This window comes from Ambystoma mexicanum, chromosome 13 (genome assembly GCF_040938575.1).
Source record: "Ambystoma mexicanum isolate Mex_15411 chromosome 13, UKY_AmexF1_1, whole genome shotgun sequence".
NCBI classification, from domain to species: domain Eukaryota; kingdom Metazoa; phylum Chordata; class Amphibia; order Caudata; family Ambystomatidae; genus Ambystoma; species Ambystoma mexicanum.
This window is the reverse complement of record NC_090938.1, coordinates 254,699,030-254,717,988: the sequence shown is the minus strand read 5'-3', so window position 1 is coordinate 254,717,988 and position 18,959 is coordinate 254,699,030. Positions and strand designations below refer to the sequence as shown.

General features: G+C 42.8%; 1 protein-coding gene across 6 annotated transcripts in view; it reads left to right on the top strand.

Annotated features, from left to right (window-relative positions):
• The window catches only part of LOC138521157 (zinc finger protein 614-like), a 291,989-nt gene that overhangs the window by 201,430 nt on the left and 71,600 nt on the right, over nt 1-18,959 (top strand). For 3 of the 6 annotated variants that reach the window (XM_069633739.1, XM_069633743.1, XM_069633742.1), the window contains one exon: nt 7,845-7,958. In XM_069633739.1, the coding sequence (XP_069489840.1) occupies nt 7,845-7,958 (114 nt within the window). Of the gene's footprint in view, nt 1-7,844; nt 7,968-18,959 lie in introns of all 6 variants that reach the window. The other 3 variants (XM_069633738.1, XM_069633741.1, XM_069633737.1) reach the window with 1 other exon arrangement.

Genomic DNA, 18,959 nt, shown 5'->3' with positions numbered 1-18,959 from the left:
AACATTAGCATGGAAGTAGAGGATGCGATCTTTGAGGAGTTTTAAGCATGCATTTGATTTAGAATTATGAGATAACATGCAAAAACAAAATATTTGTGTAATGCAGTGTGAACCACTAAAGGCTAATGTAAAAGCACGTGCCTATTCAGAAGGAATGGGTCAAGAATCATCTTGGCTGGTGCACAATAATGGAGGAAACAAAAGTGGATGAAAGAAAAAAGTGTATTTACTGCACGTTTATATCTGCTGTGTTAGCATGATTAGTAAAGTAGGCTGTTTCAAACGTTGGGGAGTGCACCTGTTGATAACAAATGATTCCTTTTGGTAGTTTGCAAGGGCTGCTTCTGAGCCCAGTTGTGCTTTACACCCCATGCAGTTACACCTGTTCACTTCTAAAGGCCATGACCTTGAGTGCATAGGTTAAAATAAAGCAAAGTGTGTGAATGTAAGTATGATGCTAAAGCTCCCACAATGTTTGATGTCCTAGAATGTTCAAGCACACTCCTCTTGTGAGCACTATGTGATCTAAACCTATAGAAAATGCTTGTTCATTTGTGGATGGAGAAGATGCTCTTTGATGACTGGGGAAACTGTCTCCTACAGCTCTGTGCCTGTTGAATTAAAGATTTCTCAAGATGACCTAATCCAAACTGATCTCTTTATTTTATTTATGGTTTATTTATACCGCGCTTATACACAGATGGAGTGCTTCAAAGCGCTTCAAGGCGGGAAGGAAACAAGGGAATACAGTAATCATTCTTGGGCCTTGTATCCGAATGAAACAGAAAAACTAGCATACTCTGCCCGGCGGCATTTCTCCTTGTGCAAGTGCATGAAGTGTTTACAATAGCGAGCAGCGACCAAGCTAGGGAGGGGGACAAAAAATAGGGGGGGGGGTGCGGTGGGAGAGGGCAGACAAACTAACTAGCACTAGTACATTTAGGTCATGCATGCGTACAGACAGAGGTGCGAGGAAGGAGGGTTGGGGGGAGGGAACAAACAAGTCCAGTCCAGCAGGGCCCTTGGTTAAGTGCAGAGAGGTTGCCTGCCCCACTCTTGGAGCGTAACCTGAAAGTGCAGTAATGCTCAACATAGTGCAGTGGCCCGGAGGCAAGTGCAAAAGACCGGTGAGGTAGCCTGTGATGTGTAAGCCTCTGAAGGTGAACCAGGCAACCAGTCGGCAACAACTGAACAGAGGTAGGGAGGAGAAGGAGGGTGGAGAGAAAAAGAGCAGGGGTTAGCAGGGGAGAGAAAAGGAGGAAGAGAAGAGGACGGTCTTGAGGAGTTTCCGGAACTTAAGGTGCTCAGGCTCAAAACAGAGAAAGGCAGGGAGGCTGTTCCAGAGGGAGGCACCTGCAAAGTTTAGGGTTCTACCGCCAAATCTCTGTTTGTGAAAGCAACTCACCCGCAGAGTATTGGAGGACGAGCAGAGGACTCTAGAGGGAGAGTATTTAGGAAGACAGCGGTGCAGCTTCTGCGGGCCCCGGCCCCAGAAAGCCTTGTGGATTATGCAGAGGGTCTTGCAGCCACGGGGAGCCAGTGGAGGGATTTCAGCGCCTGAGAGATGCAGTCCCTGTGCTTGAGGCCAAGGATAAGTCTTGCAGTTCTGTTCTGGATGAGTTGTAGAGGATGGAGAGGACGGAGAGTAGAAGTAGGAAGATTGAGAAAGACTGTTGCAGTAGTCCAGCCTAGAGAGAACCAGGGCTCGCGAGGTGGTGAGCCTCTGGGGGGAGGGCGGCGGGAAGTGAGAAAAGGCAGGATACCTCTGAGGAGGTGCAGTTGGTATTGGGACTTTTTAGAGATGTCCAAGATGTCAGAAGAGAAGGAGAGAGTGGAGTCGAAGATGACCCCTAGATTTTTTGCCTCATTGGTAGGTGAGGGCGCAGGGTCAAGGCAGGCCAGCCAGTGTGAGTGGGAAGGCAGGAGCAGGGGTCCCAATGAGTATGATCCCTGTCTTACTGGCATTCAGACAGAGATTGTTAGCAGCACACCAAGACTGAATTGCGAATAGACCGGGATGAGCGAGGAGGAGGAGGCCGAGGGTAGCCTGAAAGAGTGCTGCATGTCATCCACATAACACTGAAAGTTAGAGGTAAAGGTAGAGATCATGTGGGCCAAGGAGGGGGGGGGAATGTAGATATTGATAAACCAGGGGGATAAGTTAGATCCTGCGGGGACACCACAAGTAGAGAGAGTGATCGAGAAGAGAAAGGACCCAAGTTCCACCTGGGAGGGCCGGTCAGCGCGAAATGAGGCGAGTCACGCCAGGGCCTGATCTGTGATGCCCAGGATATCACAGACAGGTGATCAGAATAGTGTGGTTTACCGTATCGAAAGCAGAAGAGAGGTTGAGAAGAATGAGGACAGAGGAAGAGTTAAAGTAGAGAGCAGGTCTTCACAGGTGTTCAGAAGAGCAGTTTCCGTGCCTCTGGATGCTCTAAAGCCAGACTGATGCTCATGGAAACAACCACCAGATTCAGTGTGGAGGGTAAGTTGAGTGATAGCCAGCTTCTCCAAGAGTTTTCCCAGGAAAGGGGTGATGGAGATCGAGCGATAGTTTACCAGAATAGACGGGTCGGCAAAGGGTTTTTTGAGCAGAGGGTGCACAAGAGTACTTGAGAGAAGAGGGGAAAACTCCAGTGATGAAAGAGAGGTTGCAGAGGTCGGCCAAGGCTGAAGCAAGAGTGTCAATATTGTCCTTGATGGTTTTGGAGAGGCAGGGGTCCACCTGTTTGGAAGAGGCTTTTCATTGACTAACTTGTTTCTTGCTGATAGTACTCACCTTGTTTTATTCTATATTTTTAATACGTGATTTTATACCACTTTCTGTTTTAAACATTTGTTTTGGATTGAATCCCTCTGTAGCCTTATTTGTGCCATTGGACCCTAAATTAACATTCTGTTTGTTCTCCTAGCATAGTGCGATTTAAAACCAAGACCGTTCTTGTGTCTCTGCACTCAGTGATATAAATCACATTTTGCATAAGCGCCGGTAGTTCTTGTGCGTATATCTCTTTAAACTCTGAGTGAAGGGGGCAAGCCAGACTGTGCCGGTCCGTGGACGGGCTGTGGTGAGCCAGTTACGCTGCTTGGGTGCTTACCTGTAATGGGGATCTCCGCGTCCTGGCCCCAATTACTGCTGCCAGAAATATCTGTAATGTACCAGTCGTCAGGTCCACGGAGAAGGTTATGGTATGCCCCACGTTATTAGTTTCAAATCCGGTTTGTGTCCCCTTATCTCAAGCTAAACACTTGCCAGTCTATAACGCTTTGCCTGATGCGAACTCTCATGACTTGGAGATGGGTGTACTGTCTTCTCCTCACGTTGTGGTGAACCAGGCGGCATTGGTGCAGGTACTGATGGATGTCTGTTTGACCTCTACCGGTAATGATGCCTCTGTCACTCAAACCTCAGAGGCAGGATTTGCAGTTTACGAGAGTTCCAAACGACTGATTACTCTGTTTTTGTAATTATCGTGCATGCTCCTGAATACCAGATCTCTGGTTAAACATGCCCATGAGGTCTGCGTTTATATTGAACAGAATAATATTGATATCTGCGCCTTGACCGAAACCTGGGGTACTAGTTCTGGGGGCCTGTCCCTCAATCTAGCTATACCTCAGGGTTACGCCATATTGAGACAGGACAGATTAGAAGGTAAGGGGGGCAGGGTAACCCTGATTTTTAAAGCTGACTTGAGCATTTGGGAAGTACAGGGCCAAATAATGGATGGTATAGAGTACTTGCTCATTAAAGTAAGTCTTAATGCAGAATCCACTGTGAATTTTCTTTTAATTTACAGGCCTCCCTCTTTAATGGAAACCTTCATCTTGGCCCTTTCTAATTTTCTGGTATCCACTCTTAAGCCTAATTGCCATTTTGACCTCTTAGGAGATTTTATTTATTAGCTGGTTTATGCTGATGATGCGTTGGTGGCAGAATTAGAGCAGGTTCTCTTTGACATGGGCTGCTAACAAAAAATGTATGTTCCCACTCATCATTTGGGGCATACTTTAGATTGGGTTTCGATGTCTAATCTCACCAGCCAGGATTTTCAGGTCTTTCCCTGCCCCTGGTCTGACCACGCTTTTGTGCACTTTGCCATTTTGGCATTTTTCCCAAAGAAACTGAAGAACAAGAGATTACAGGTCTCACTGTCTAGAATCCTGAAGCTACTTACACAAGCCAACTTGGACTTTATCACTAATTCTCTTGCTCCACTGAAACCAAGAAAAGTAAACCGTGGTTCTCATCGGATCTCCCAAAAAAAAATCTTCAATCTCTTAAATTGTTCTATCGATGGAAAGCAAACCCCTGATCTAGTTCGCTGGTTGCTTATAAAGCAGCCGTTAAATCTAATAAATCGGCGATTGTGGAATAAAAAAAAACCTCCCACAACTCAAGAATCCAGAACGCCAAATCAAATGTTAAATAACTCTTTAAAATATTAAAAGAACATTAGGGCTGATATAGTCCTTAAAAAAGATTGTCGACCCTCAGTTCCCAGTGGTAGCTGGATTGATTCTTTTGTCAGATGCTCCTTGATTCCCCAATTTAATTTTTTCTGTATCACTGTTGATGAGCTGGCAGTTGTGGTGGAACAGCTGAAGGCAACTAGATGTAAAGGAGATACCTGCTCTTCCATGATAATCAAGTTGTGTCCGCCTTTACTCCTGGGCTCGATATGTACATTTGTTAATTCCTCTCTATTGGAGGGTTACGTCCGAGCCGATATAAAAAAAAGCGTGGGTCTCCCCTATTCTAAAAAAACCTGGCCTAGCTATGGAGGTTCCGCTCAATTATAGGCCCATAACAAACACCATTTTTTGCTTTAAATTCTTGACCGTATTGCCTATAGCCAGATCTCAGAACATCTGAACAAGTTCCCCATCCTTAATTGTTATCAATCAGTATTCAGACAAGGCTTTGGAACTGAGACCTCTGTGTTGGAGCTGAAGTCGAGGCTCCTGGAGCATACTGACCAGGGTATATTGTCTTTTCTTATATCCGCATTTGATTTGGTTGACCATGCCATTTTGCTTGCCAGAATGGCAGAGATAGCCAATTTCTCTCCAGCCGCAGTTCAATGGATCAGTTCCTTCTTAGACAACAGAGAAAGTCGGGTTTTCTTTGAGGAGGCGGAGGCCTCACCGGTCTCTGTTAATTTCAGAGTGCCACAGGGAGCGTGTATATATACTTGCCTATACAACATTTTCATGGCCACTTTTTTCGCCCTACTGGAGCAGGAGGGGGTAATGGTCTCCAACTATGCTGACGGCACTCAGTGTGTCATCCCTATGGTTGGTATTCACTCACAGGATCACAATGAATTTAGTTGAGTTTATGCTTTGGTGGAGAATTGGATGGTATGTAGCAATCTTGCCATAAACAGAAACAAAACAGAGCTTATGATCGTGGGTACCCCCTCGATATTGTCTAAGGTTGGCCCTTCCTATAAATGCTTTCTATTGGGGGAGGTTAAAATAATACCGCAAATGAAAGTTACAATTCTAGGAGTGGTTTTAGACCAGCTGCTAACATGAAGGCATGTGTTGGTTGCCTCTTTTCGGCAGCAGTTTATTATGTTAAACTTTTGGCACATCTTAGACCCTTCATATCAAAGGGCAATGCAGAAACGATTGCAAGAGCAATTATTGGCACAAAGATCAATTACTGTTGTGGTTTTGGTCAGCATTTGCAAAGTGGATCTAAATAGACTATAAGCTGTTAAAAATGGCGCGGTTAGAGTGGTCGTTGGACTATCACGCCGTGACCATGTTTAGTTGGCCAGACGTTGTCTGCATTGGCTCCCTATAGAGGCGTGGGCCCGGTTCCGACTCCTGGTTATCCCCTTCAAATGCAGACTTGGACTTATGCCTTTGTATCTCAAAGACCTCATCTCTAGGAAGGTCAATAGCAGAACTCTCAGGTCTAGCAACCAGAATTAACTTATTCTTCCTAGATGTAGAACTAAGAAGGTAGAAAATTGAGCCTTCTTTATTGCAGCCCCTAAAGCCTGGAATCTGCTACCTCCTGATCTCTGAGACCAGGTTTCCTTAGATCTGTTTAAGAAAAAACTGAAATCCTGGTTGTTCTCTTAAACCTTTCTGCAGCTTTGATTGTCTCTCCTTGACTACGACTGTTTCCAGAGATTTTTGTTATCACTGCGTTTGTGTTTTGTCCGCGCACTAACGCCTAAGGCTCCATAGTTGCACTATACAAATAGCTTAAAGTAAAGTATAGACCACGCTATTCTAGAGACCTCATCAGATGTGACAGGGGAGAGGAAGGAGAGAAGAGGGGGAGGACGAGGGGAACCTAATAGATGTTGGAGCAGAAGAGAGAGAGGACAGAATGTCTTGGTTTTGGTGGTGAAATGTGCAACTAGGGCCGAGCAAAGGATCTGGGTGGGTGCTGTAGAGGATGTGGCTGCAGTAGGGTTGGCCAGTTCCTTGCAGACTTTGAAAAGTTCGGTAGTGTTGTTAGATGCTGCGAAGAGGCGGTCTTGAATGTAAACTCTTTTCTTGGAGCAGATGCAGAGTCTATATTGCCTTTGAAGAAGGCGGCAGGCCAGTTTGTCAGAGGGTGCCCTCCATTTCCGTTCCGCTGCTCTGCACTTGCGTTTAAGGGCAGCCAGATCGTAGCAATACCAAGAGTTGCACTTTTTGGCATGCTTCAGTCAGACCCTCATGGCAGGGGCAAGAATGTCAAGAGTGTTGGAGATGGAATGGTGAAAGTTAGAGAGGGGGTGTGTCAGGGTGGGAGTCAGCCGTAGGAGTAGAAGGAGTAGAGTAGGTGGAGGCAAAGGCAGCCACTGACGCTCTTTTCATGGGTTAGATGACCTTGAAGGCAGGAGGTGGTTTAGGGTGTGCCATTGCTAAGGGAGAAGAGAGCTTCAAGTGAGAAGAGAATGATGGGTCCATGAGAGTGAGGTAGTGCGAGGAACAGAGCTTGGGATGTCTGTGGAGATGAGAGCATCCAAGGTGTGGACAGCAGTGTGCGTTGGATCAGAGGGTAGAATGGAAAGAGAGAGGGAGTCACACAGGTTGCGGAAAGGTCCGGAAGACTCGGGGAGATTCAAGATGGATGTTTAGATCCCCCAGCAGGAGGAATTGGAAGAGGAGGAGAGGAGAGAAGAGGCCAGGTCAGCCCATTCCGAGAGGAAGAGGGTGGACTGGCCCGGCAGCCGATATAAAGTGGCCAGAGTAAGAGAGGTGAGCGAGAGAGTCTGCAGACTAAGCATTCAAAGTAGGAGTAGACCTGAGTGGGAATAATGGAAACGGGGATCCACTCAGGCAAGATCAAGGCTACTCTACCTCCTGCCCTGTTGTGCCTGGGCACAGAGATGATCTTGTAGCCTTCAGGGAGGAGTGTGTCAAAACGTGTGACATAGCTGTCCTTAAACCATGTCTTTCCTTTACGTGACCGATATGAGAAGGAAAGATATTGTTACCTCTGTCAGTTTTGATAGAATCGCTCACTTATTCGGTCTATGATGATGTTTTCAATCCATCCATTTGCATTAGGACCTGGCCTGTCAATAGCTTGAAAGAGTTCTGTGAGAGAGAATCGTGGTGGAGTTCAACTCTAGATTAACAAGTATGTCCTTCTGTACCATTACCGGGATAGTTTTGGGTACACCAACCTAAATTCCTGTTCCTATGTCTAGTGTTGGATTAGAGAACATTTGACGGCATGGTAAGAGATGTGAAAGATATTCAATCACCTGTACAAATAATAAAGTCGGGAGAGTGAAGGCTTAGAGTGGAATGTAAGAGTAAACTAAAAAAGGCAAAAATTTAAATGTAAGACTACATTGTAGATTTTGATTTTCGTTTAACAGATCATATGATGGCTAAACCAGATACTCTGTTGAAGCTAAATAATAAGGAAACTTTGCACCTGAACATTCTTCAGGAACCTGAAGCTATTCAAAGAAGTGACTGCAGAAGAGCAGGTAATGAAAGTATGTACACCCAATGTTTGCTCCTAACCAAATTTGGGTAATGCAGGCCCAATTGTATGTTAGCCACCTACATTCCGTACTCTCCTACATTATGTGCACCCCTTTTGCTCCCTCCCATCTTCTGGCCTGCTGTGTTCCAAGGTGACAGCTGCTCTGCTAGCTATCCACTTCCTATGCCCTTTATTTCACACAAAGTACCCAAAAACCATAAGGCCTACCTGCCGTCTTCAGCCCCGCCATCCCCTTGATGATGGCCACTAATGAATGTAACAAGCGCTCTCTAATTTTCCAAAGCCCGTTTCTTATATATTTGGTTGAGAAATTGTTGGGGTATTTTGTGAGCTCCAGAGATGCAGGACTACCTGGCATTATTCTTCTATTGGGATCATGAGCGGCAAGCCAAAAATTGGACCTGGTGCGCACTACGGCACAATTTTTCGACCTTAGTAGTATTACATTGGTGGAATTTTATTGGTGGTATTTCCTTGGTGGTAGGGGCTCAGAATAGACTTACCAGGGCACCTGGAAACTATAATATGGGGGAATCAGCTCGTTGACTTGTCCCAGTTCAGTGTTTAGGTGTACCTTGCTTTTTTACTGTTGGCATTGGTAAACATACCTCCTTAGCTTTGTATCAGTCTATATGCCATCACGAGTAGCTAGAACACACAAAAAATAGACCAAAGCTGGTCTAACTCTTTTCGGGTACTTTATAAGCAATTAGGGTTTATGAATAATACAAAACGACATTTGCAATGCAATTAGTTCATTGTGACATTTCTGCAATACAGAAATGAAAGCGCACATCGCTACTTCATATTTTCCCTTTTGTAGTGATAACATATTCTATTCTTCAGGCTAAATCATAACTAGAGCACATTTCATAGTACTTAAATCACCCTTTTAACAATAGTTGGCCTAAACTCTGCTATCTTTGGCCTTGAAACTTAGCATTTGTCTTGGCAGCTTAAAGCCTTCAGTTATAGTTGAAATCTGCTTCTTGGACGGTGAAAAAAAACGCATGAAAATAGCTATCTACGTTTGTCAATGTAAAAATGTAATGTACACACACACCTCACTAGTACTTTATGCTCACCTAAAGAATGCAAACTAATGCCAAAATGTTACATTCCTCTATGCTGTCTTCCTGCAGCAGAAAATGAACAATGGGGCTACTTTGAGCAACGTAGATTTTGACATTCCACATCTTCATTGCAGAAGCAGCTTTTCTACTTGCATTTTTCGAGCAGCGCTGCAAAGCCTGTGATCGCAAATCCATGAATTGGGCCTATTTGTCCCAATGATCTGCACCAATGTTTTGCACCAATGAGCTATGGACTGAGCTGCAAATATTAGCAAGGGATTAGTAGGTTAAGGGTTAATAATTGTTAATATCATGCTTCATTGCAACTCAGTCCATGATATACCATAGTGTGGTGCACTATGCCACGGTATGGCTACCATGCAAAGCTAGGTTTAACATTTTCTTTTTACTTTATAAACGCTACTCACTCACACCAAAGTCTCACACCTCTTGCTGTCAGAGTCTGGGTTTTTGATAAAATTCTGTCCTGGCTGAAATTCAGAGCCTCTTTTTCCCTAAACACTCACCCCTTCTTGTTTCTGTTATGACCTGCCTTAGAGTCTCTGCAGAAAAAAAAACAATCTTGGGTACTGTTTGATCCAAATGTGTGATCCTGTGCATTTTGTTGGAAGATATGGAATCCTTGATCAGGATATTGTACGCAGAATCATTCACAAATGTTCATGTTGTCAAATACCATGCAATGTATATCCAAAATCTTCAAAAAGTTTTTTATTTACATTTATGTGTATTTTTAGGTTTTTGTTAGGTTTTTTAAAGCTTTTTTTTTAAAAAAATGTTTTACCAATACATTATCAACACGCTAGAAATACCAAGTCCTTTTTTAAGAAAGAAAATAAAAAATGTATGGCGACGTCCATATTGTCCATAGTGCCTACTCTGACTGGATAGCTGCATCAGTCCAACCCTGGAAAAGAATCCATTGAAATCATTGTTTATGTGGAAAACAACCCAAAATTAGTGTTCAACCTTCAATTGTTTGTGAACCGCAGACAAAACAAGGAACTAGGTAGGATGCATAATACCAGGTGCAAGATAACCATTCTCTTAACTTGGTGATGGGCATCACAAAACCCAAAGCTGAATTTTCAAGCAGGCATGTGTCCATGCCACAGCTTGCCTTAATATGAAGCAAGCTTTGAACCATCGGCAAACGGTGCTTCCATCAGGTCTGCTAGTCGTATATCTTTTCCCCCTTCTTCGATCCAGTTTTTCTTTTCATCCATCCAGGGGACTCCCGTTCATCCGGCGGACTCAAGGTCCTAGGATCTGGCGGCCAGAAGCACTGGAGGTGCAATAAGTTAGTCTCTAAACCAAAAGAGAAAAGGGCAGATTAAGAACCAAGTACACCAAACTCATTAATTTTCCCCTTCCAATGAGGTTTCCCTGAAATAAAACTGTGGGTTAAGCAACATAATATATACACTTCTGATCCTTTTATGACAACCTGGAAATAAACACGTGCGTTCAACACTGAATTATATAACAGTAACATTTTCTTTCATAGCTAGCTGGGAACAAACACATGGGGTAAGCACGGAAACCATACCATTATTAAATTTTCTTTGATAATTGGCTGGAAATGAAAATGGGTTAAACATAACAACATGGCATTTTAATTCGAGAAACAATAGAAAACCAGTTAATCATTGCTACAAAGTTTCAACATCCATTCAAAGGACCTGCTATTCTAATCATACATCAACCTGTGATACTTACCAAACTAAACAAACGTCAATCTGGAACTTTTGACTCATTTCTACTTTGTGGTCACCTGTTTAATCCCCCCTTTTTACATACATCTTAGAAATGTACTCACAGTAACTTACCCGATGTCCCCTACTTTTTACCCCCCTTTTTCCACTTAAATCAATATTTACATTCATACCTACTTACATGCTATGGTGAATCTCTTTGAGGTTACAGTGCTTCATTTCCTGAATACAACTATGCCTTTTATTCCCTACTAGCTTCTCCAATCTGTTCAAGCCTTCTCACTTCATGCTTTGTGTGAAATGGCTGGATTTGGTTAACATGAACAAATTGTTCCACAGTCACCTCTCACTCCTTTACAACAATTTGTTAGACCACAGGTGAAACCGTATCTACAATTTTAAATAGCGCGTGCCAGGATGCGAGGAATTTGGCATTTTTATGTTTACCTTTCCCAAAGTCAAACTTATAGACTTTGTCACCTACTTCATATTCTCTCACGGATGTCTTCCTGTCATAGTGTGACATTGCACTGTCAGCAGCTTTTTCCAAATGCCACTGTGCAAATGCAAAAGCATGTTGCAAGTGCTTTCTCAGCTCTTCCACATATTCGTGAATTGTGGCTGCATTTACCATAACTTGATCATTGGTCGAGCAGAGTAAATGTTGTGGCAACACCATCTTCCTGCCTGTTAGAATCTCATAAGAACTGAGGTTTGTGGATCTGGACGGTGTTGATCTAATAGCCATTAGCACCAGAGCGAGTAGTAAATCCCAACAGGACCCAGCCTCACCTACAAACTTCCAACAATTGACCTGTTGCAACATTCCAGAAGAAGAGGGCCGGTATGAAATGTGCATTTTCCTTTTTACACCCAGGAATGTCCACATCTTTGTCATCACTGAACTGGTGAAATGACTCCCATGATCTGATTCTATCCTTTGAGGTAACCCAAACCTTTAGAAAATATGATTGACTAACAAAGTGGCTGCAGTTTGCACACTGCAATCCGGTGCCGGTATGCATTCCAGCCACTTGGACATTAAACAAGTGACTGTTAACAAATACCTGTTTCCCTGTGCCGACCTTTGCACAGGACCTACAAAATCGATTTGCAAATCGGATCATGGAGTGTCAGACCCCTTTTCATTATGCCCTGTGTGTTGGGGAAGTAGGTTGAAACTGTGCACACACCAAGCAACCCATTGTATATAGCTCTACATCTTGGGGACATGTGTGGCCAATAAGCATATTCTTTTAAAATGTCCAATGTTTTCTGGGAACCTCTGTGACCTGCATTTATGGCATCATGGGCTTGATGTAGCATTAATCCCCAAAATGACAAAGGTACCAATCATTGGATTTGGCCTGAGACAAATTCCCGAATCAGTCCATCCTGCAACCAAATTCTTTTTGTTCTTTAGGAACACCCTCCGTTATTCTTTCTCTTTACAGTCCTCCTCAGTCATAGGATTTTGCTCTGCAACAAGCAGATTATATAACAGGCCTAAAATAGGGTATTCTTTGTGTGCCTTGACCGAGTCCTGATCTGGAATACCAAAACTCCACTGTGCACCAGGCTGATCAACTGTTCTGAGTTTTGTAGTGTATTATTGCATGCACCAGGATCTCACCCAGTAGGTGCTCAATAGGAAACAACTCTCCCGTTCCCTTCCTTGTCTTCCCCTTGTGTTTTCAGATGGCCTTGTATCTTCCTCAAATCAATGATCATGTCCTCTTCTAAAACAAGTTTGTCTATGGCTTGGATCATTTTGCCATGTTTGAGAGTTTTCTCGTATAAGTGATCATTATCCACACATTTGCTATTTCTGCAACTAATTCTTTTTCAGAATCGCCTCCCACGTGGTATGCACATCCATTTACATACACAGTTGTGAAATCCCTGCATATTTCTTAATTAAATGCTTTATTAGGCGATTGCTCAAATTCAGTTAAGTTAGTCTCTAACTCTGCGTCATCAGGCACACAGACAGCAGCACAATCAAGTCTGCTAGCCCTTAAGCAACTGGGCTCTTTTTATTTTGTCCATATCTCAATTCCACTGGAAATCCCTGCAATGCCAATGATGTGATTCTTGACCGGTCCAAATTCCCTGACCCGATTCTTTTTCTCTGTAAATAGTGTAAAGGCTGATGGCTTGTTTCACCAATCACCCATTATAATTATAATTATGATTGGATATTTATAACGCGCTTAGTACCCAGAGGTTTCTAAGCACCTTCCCAGGATCGAAACTGTGTTGCTCCGAGTCATCTTGCATCCAAGTTGAGAGCGTTTCCCCTGAACTATCCTCCTAGGCCCATTCCCCTTGTGTAATTGGGCGGAAATGTTGTAATGCCCAGACAGTAGTAAAAAAGGGCTTTTTCACATTAGCTGAATTTAGTTTCTACCTGTGACAATGTCTTACTGGCCTATGTAATGGTTTTGTTATTTTCATTGTGTTTTTGGTATAGGACCACTGACATACTTTGATCTCTGAAACTTATGTCAATGAAGAAATCCTGGTTCTTTATTGCATAAGCCAAACATGGGGCTTTCATCAAGCATCCCTTTAACTTGGCTACTGCCTCACTTTGTTCCCTTCCCCATATCCAGGGTAACTCTTGCTTCAGTAATTTAGTCAAAGGTTGTGTGATTTCTGCATGATCTTCAATGAATTTCCTGTTGTAAGTTGTCATTCCCAACAAACTCTTTAGGTCTTTAAAATGAATGGGATATTTGAGCTCTTGAATAGCCTCCACCTTTTTCTTTTGTGGATTTAAACCAAGTTCTGTTACTTCGTGCCCTAGAAGGTTCACCCTCTTTCTGCACCACTGTGCTTTCTGTAAAGATACTTTTGCTCCAGCCTTTCTGCCTTTCTGTAACTGATGAGCACGTGTCTAATTTCATTGAAGTGACTTTTTAAGTCTTCAATTTTGATTAGCACATCATCCACATAAATCAGTTCCTCTCAGCTGCATCTGGGAGTGCTGTACTTAGGAATATCCCATCTCACGTACACTATTGATATAGCTAAAGGAGGTTCAGGACCATGCATATTGTAATCAGCTAAAGGAGAAGGCAAATATATTTTGTATATCATTAGCTAATGGCAAACACCAGTACCCAGCTGTAAGATCCAGAGTGGTAAATATCTTTGACCCCTTGACTTGTGCAAGACCCTGATCAATAATGGTAGGGGCCACATTGAAACAGGTACCCTCTTATTTAGTTCTCTCTCATGTCTGCACACAAGCACTATTGGCCATTGCACACCTAATATGGGAGTATTTGAAGTACTGCGAAAAAGCCTAATGATGGCTCTGGATTCCAGATATTTTATGATTTCTGCCAGGAACTCCAGTCAGGCAGGGCTAATCTATATTGTCGGACAAATACTACCTCTACCATACCCTTCAGGTAGCAACATGTAAATCGGTCATGCCACAGTCCTAGGCATCTTTGGCAAAAACCTCTTTGAACTCCATAAATATCTTCCTCAATTGACCTTGCTCTTCTTCATTTGTGCAATAATCTGCAGTTTGCATTTGTTCTCTACCATTTTAGAAAATTCTGGGAAATCCTCCAAAGGAGGAACCTCTGTGCTTTCCTCTAGTTGTGTGGCAGTGTCTCGTTGGAGAACCGCCAACCTGAAGTATCTTGGCACATTAGCCCCAATCTCAATTTGCTGCATCTCAACTTGCTGTTTTTCTCTTTCAGATTCACCTGTCTGAATAGGTTGTAATTATACTGCTGACAGCATACCATTGGTTCATAAGGGTAAACAGACTGTATCCTGAAGATCCCCTTTGGTTTAGAATCCAATGATTCCGGCAATTTACCCTGTGAAGTTACATAGCTTTCAGGGATATTCCTGATCACTGAGTTATTTAAATCAGCAGTGTAGTGGGATTCATGTATTGCCATCCCTAACGCTGTATTTCCTTCCAAATGAATGTTCTGGCATCCCTTGTTATTCACCAGTATTCAAAGCGGGTTGTCCCCAATCTCTACCAATGGAGTAAATTCGCATTCTAGACCTCCTGGATTCTTTGAGGCACAGAAATGCATCAGGCTCTGCCATCTGTTGTCCTTCCTGTACTTTAATACTATTGCAAATTTTATGGTGAAAGCAGGAATAGTGACATCCTTCTTTACCTGAAGCTCAACTTCATATGGCATCATTTGGGCACAATGATGATCTTGTCTTTTGTTTTCAAATTCAGGTGTCGCTCCACCCAGCTAGACCAAGAAATCTAACACCATACACATTCTGTGCGCGACGTCATTTCCCAAGTAGAACTTATTCTTGATCCCACTTACAATCCAAATATTATGATGAATGCCTTTGGAACCAATTGTGATTTTCAACATGCACCTTCTCACAATTCTTTGCCCCAATTCAGGGTCATCCAGCCCAAAGATTTGCTGATTTCTTATTTAAAAACTTGGTATTTCCTCTCTGTCAAGTATTTGTTTAAACACACTTTCATTAATGAAACCCTTTCCTTGCTCTTCAGGATTGCCCATTGACATGTACCGGGATCCAAGCCTGCCCTTGTTTCATATGTATCTCTGCAATTGTTGACATATATTTTCCCTGATCTGACTCTGCAGCAACATTTGGTTTGCAATTTTTCTCATTTAGATAAAAACGCAATGTGTTTTCATTGATCTATGTCTGCCAATTTTTCTTGGGGTCTAGAAAAATCTCTGCAGATTGCTGTATTTGCATTTCACTCTGGCACATAAGAATGACCGCAACACTAGGCACACGGCCATTTTGAAGGTACACTTCCACCACACTTTCTGATCTAGCAATGTTGTGACATTTTGCACTGTTGCTCTGGCTCATTACCTTTTTGGGTTTCAGTTTTCTTTGGTCAAAGACCATAATAACCCATTTACCCCATCAATAGCGTGGCCGTTAAGGTGACGGTTTCCTAATGCAATTTGTCCCTATATGGAATGGTGTCTCCTCTATGGATGTGACCACCACTTCCTGTCTCATTCTATGTCTCCCTATTTTGATGTCCACTTCAGTGACATCCACCACTGGTATTTCTTCCCCATTGAAATTATGCACAAGCCCTTAACTCTATCTAATTATTGACATGTCCTGTGGGGATCTTCCCTCATTCGTGTTTTGCATTAATTTCTGGGACATCACAGTTGCCTGGAAACCTGTGTAAATCATTGCCAATGCATTGCACCTTTCTTCGATAGTAATGGGGGCATAATATCTCTCCTCGTATTCTTCTAGTATAAATAGGAAATGTGAATTGTTACCGATTTCAGGGCTTACTTTCCTTAGGCTAAGGCAAAGGGGCATATGAAATGACACAGTATCCCCTTTGTTGCCAATCTCTCTTTGTATCTCTTTGTTTATCTTGTTGGACTCGGAAACTGTTTGTAGCACAGCCACCGACTGCCCCCCTCCTGTCTTGGGGCCACCAGTGTTCATTTCCCTTTCCTCTACTGCTTTTTACTCATTTTATGGCTCCTTTCCACTTACCTCCATTCTAGAACCTAGTGAATCTATATTTTCACAAGTGTTATGTGGCAGTATGTCAGTTTCTGATGTGTGACAATACATTTTGTACGGTACCTGTCATTTTCGCCTCTTGAAGAATCTGTGGCTCAAAATATTCTTCAGGTGACTGACAGGTACCTGTCAGGTACCTGTCACTTGGGGCATTTTCAATTATGTGGAGGTATGAACAGTATCTTGGTTATCCAATATTGATAAACTGTTGCTTCATTTATTACTGCTGAAATACTCAGTGTACCATCAGCCCTGCAATGATTCATTTTATCACAAACCATCATTTGCTCGATGGCATGGGTTTCGTTTTCATGTTGCACATTCTTTTTAAATTGCCATCCATCACACTGCTCTTTGGGTATTTCATGTTAATTTCTTTTTTCCTGTTCCTCATTTTCATACACCTGAATGGTCTGGTTCAAATCTAAGTTAAACCACACCCTCGTTTTATGTGTGTTTTCATTCCCTGTATCTTGTTTGCTCATTTGTTTTCTTGATTTTAATCGCTAAGCAACTCAGTATTTTCGTTCAAAGGTAGCTCATTGTCATCTGTGTTCTCATCATGGCAAAAAATTACTAACTAGTCACTTGTCACTGCACGCAAGATCACTCCTGTGACATTCTGCACTTTAGTTTGGCTGTTTTTGTACTGCACAAAATTTCCCTGTTTGCTCAGACAACATTTTAACCTGAGCCTCCAAACACTGGAATCTTTCCATGTCCCTAAACTCATCCCTCTGTGCTCTAGGCTGGTAATGGTTTAATTCACCCTGATTAGGCCTGTTCTGCTACCTTTCAGCGGAATGATTTCTGTTTGTATTTTCCCTGAATTCCGATGACACAAGAGGTGGGGAGCGGGAGTGGGGGGGAGGGGTAACCATCCTCTGACCATGGTCAACCTGTGATGGGGACTGACTATATTGGCAAGGTGCATAATTCACATTTTGTCTTTCATGTGGTGGGAATGAAATGTTCTGATTTCCATTTTCAATGAAGCTATCCACATACCTTGGTCTTTCCTGATGGCCACACACCAAATCTACTCTGGGTCCCTATTGCCTAAAACGACCCATTGTAGATCTGATTCTGGGTGTTACTTAGCCCTGGCATATCTTACTGAAATCCCACCTTTGGGGCCTTCCCAAGATACCGAAGACTAATGTATGTATTTCTGTCGCTGGGATCTATGGATTTGAACACAGGAGTTTAGGGTGGTGCCCTTTGTGGAGCCACAACCCTTTCATTGTGTGGTGTGTCATTCTTTGCCTGAATGTGGGCTGTTTCTAGCAGCCTCTTTTCAGACTTTACCTCTAGAACTGCCGGTGTGGATTCTTTAGCTTTCTCTACTCTTAGCGGTCTCTTCCTTCTCATTAGATATTACCTTATAGATTGTAGTTGCCTGTTCAATGATCCATTCTAGTGGTTTTTCCCTTTCAAATTCACAGATTAGCTGAGATACAATATCTCACTGAAGCCCATACAAGTAAGCAATGTTGACTTCTACTGAAGGAGGGTTAAAGGTCACATCAAAGTGTGAAAATGCCCTTTTGAAATTGAATAATTTGTCTGGGCTATCATACTATTAGCAGTATTTTTGGCCTGCTGTATAGAATGATATGGAGAAAATTGGCATCTAATCGCTTTCTCAAAATCTTCTGAAGACAAGTTCTGTTGCGCATTTAGGCCTCGAATAACACTGGCAGAGGCAGAGTCTAATGTAAGGTGAAAATGGGGCCATATTGGGCCTTAGGAATTTGGGCCATCTGAAAAATCTCAGTCACAATCTCGAGATGATCTTCCATATAGCTATCTGATCCCTTGTTGAATGGTTTGATAAAAGCCTTCATTGACATAATTATCTTCAATGCACTGCACGGTGTAAGGAAGGCATGGTATCAACAGTAAGACAGACACAAGTGACCACAGTTCAAGGGTATTTATTGAACTCCAACAAGGGTGTGCCAAAGGCCTATCTAAATCTAAAGATGAGAGCAAGCTACGACCATCAAATAATAATAATGCACTCCTAGTGGAGTCTCGTCAAAATAAAAGGGCCGATAGTAAAAAGAAAAGAAAAAAAAAACTATTTCCAATCCTTACTGCTAAATACAAATAGTGTGGGGGTAGTGCTCATGAAAAAGAAAGAAGTGTTCACAAAATGATATATCAGGATGTTCAGGCCGTTGGCCTCCCCCTCTAGCCCCCCCTTTTCAGCATGGGACAAGGCAGTTCACTCGAGTAAAACACACACTCTGGCTTTTTCAGTATGAGGATACAGTTCCATTACCAGCATCAGGGCCTTCTGTGCCCAAGTCTCTTTACTTATCAAAATCTATTGATTCAGAGGGCCTGATGTATCAAAAACAAAACACAAGTTCTTTTCCTTTCTCAAGTATTCAATTCGGATGATTCACTCTTCACTCTGGATCCCCCTGTACAATTGTTATTTTTATTTGTTTGTTTGCTTGTTAGGCGCGTATACAATAAGCATATATTGTTTCAAAGTGCCCACAGGGCAGGGAGGGAGGGTGAGAAATACATTACAACACAATATTAAGAGCAGAGGGGCAAGGGGGAGAGGGACAAACCTACCACGCCTTGTGAGTATTCGGAAAGGAAGCGGGAAGA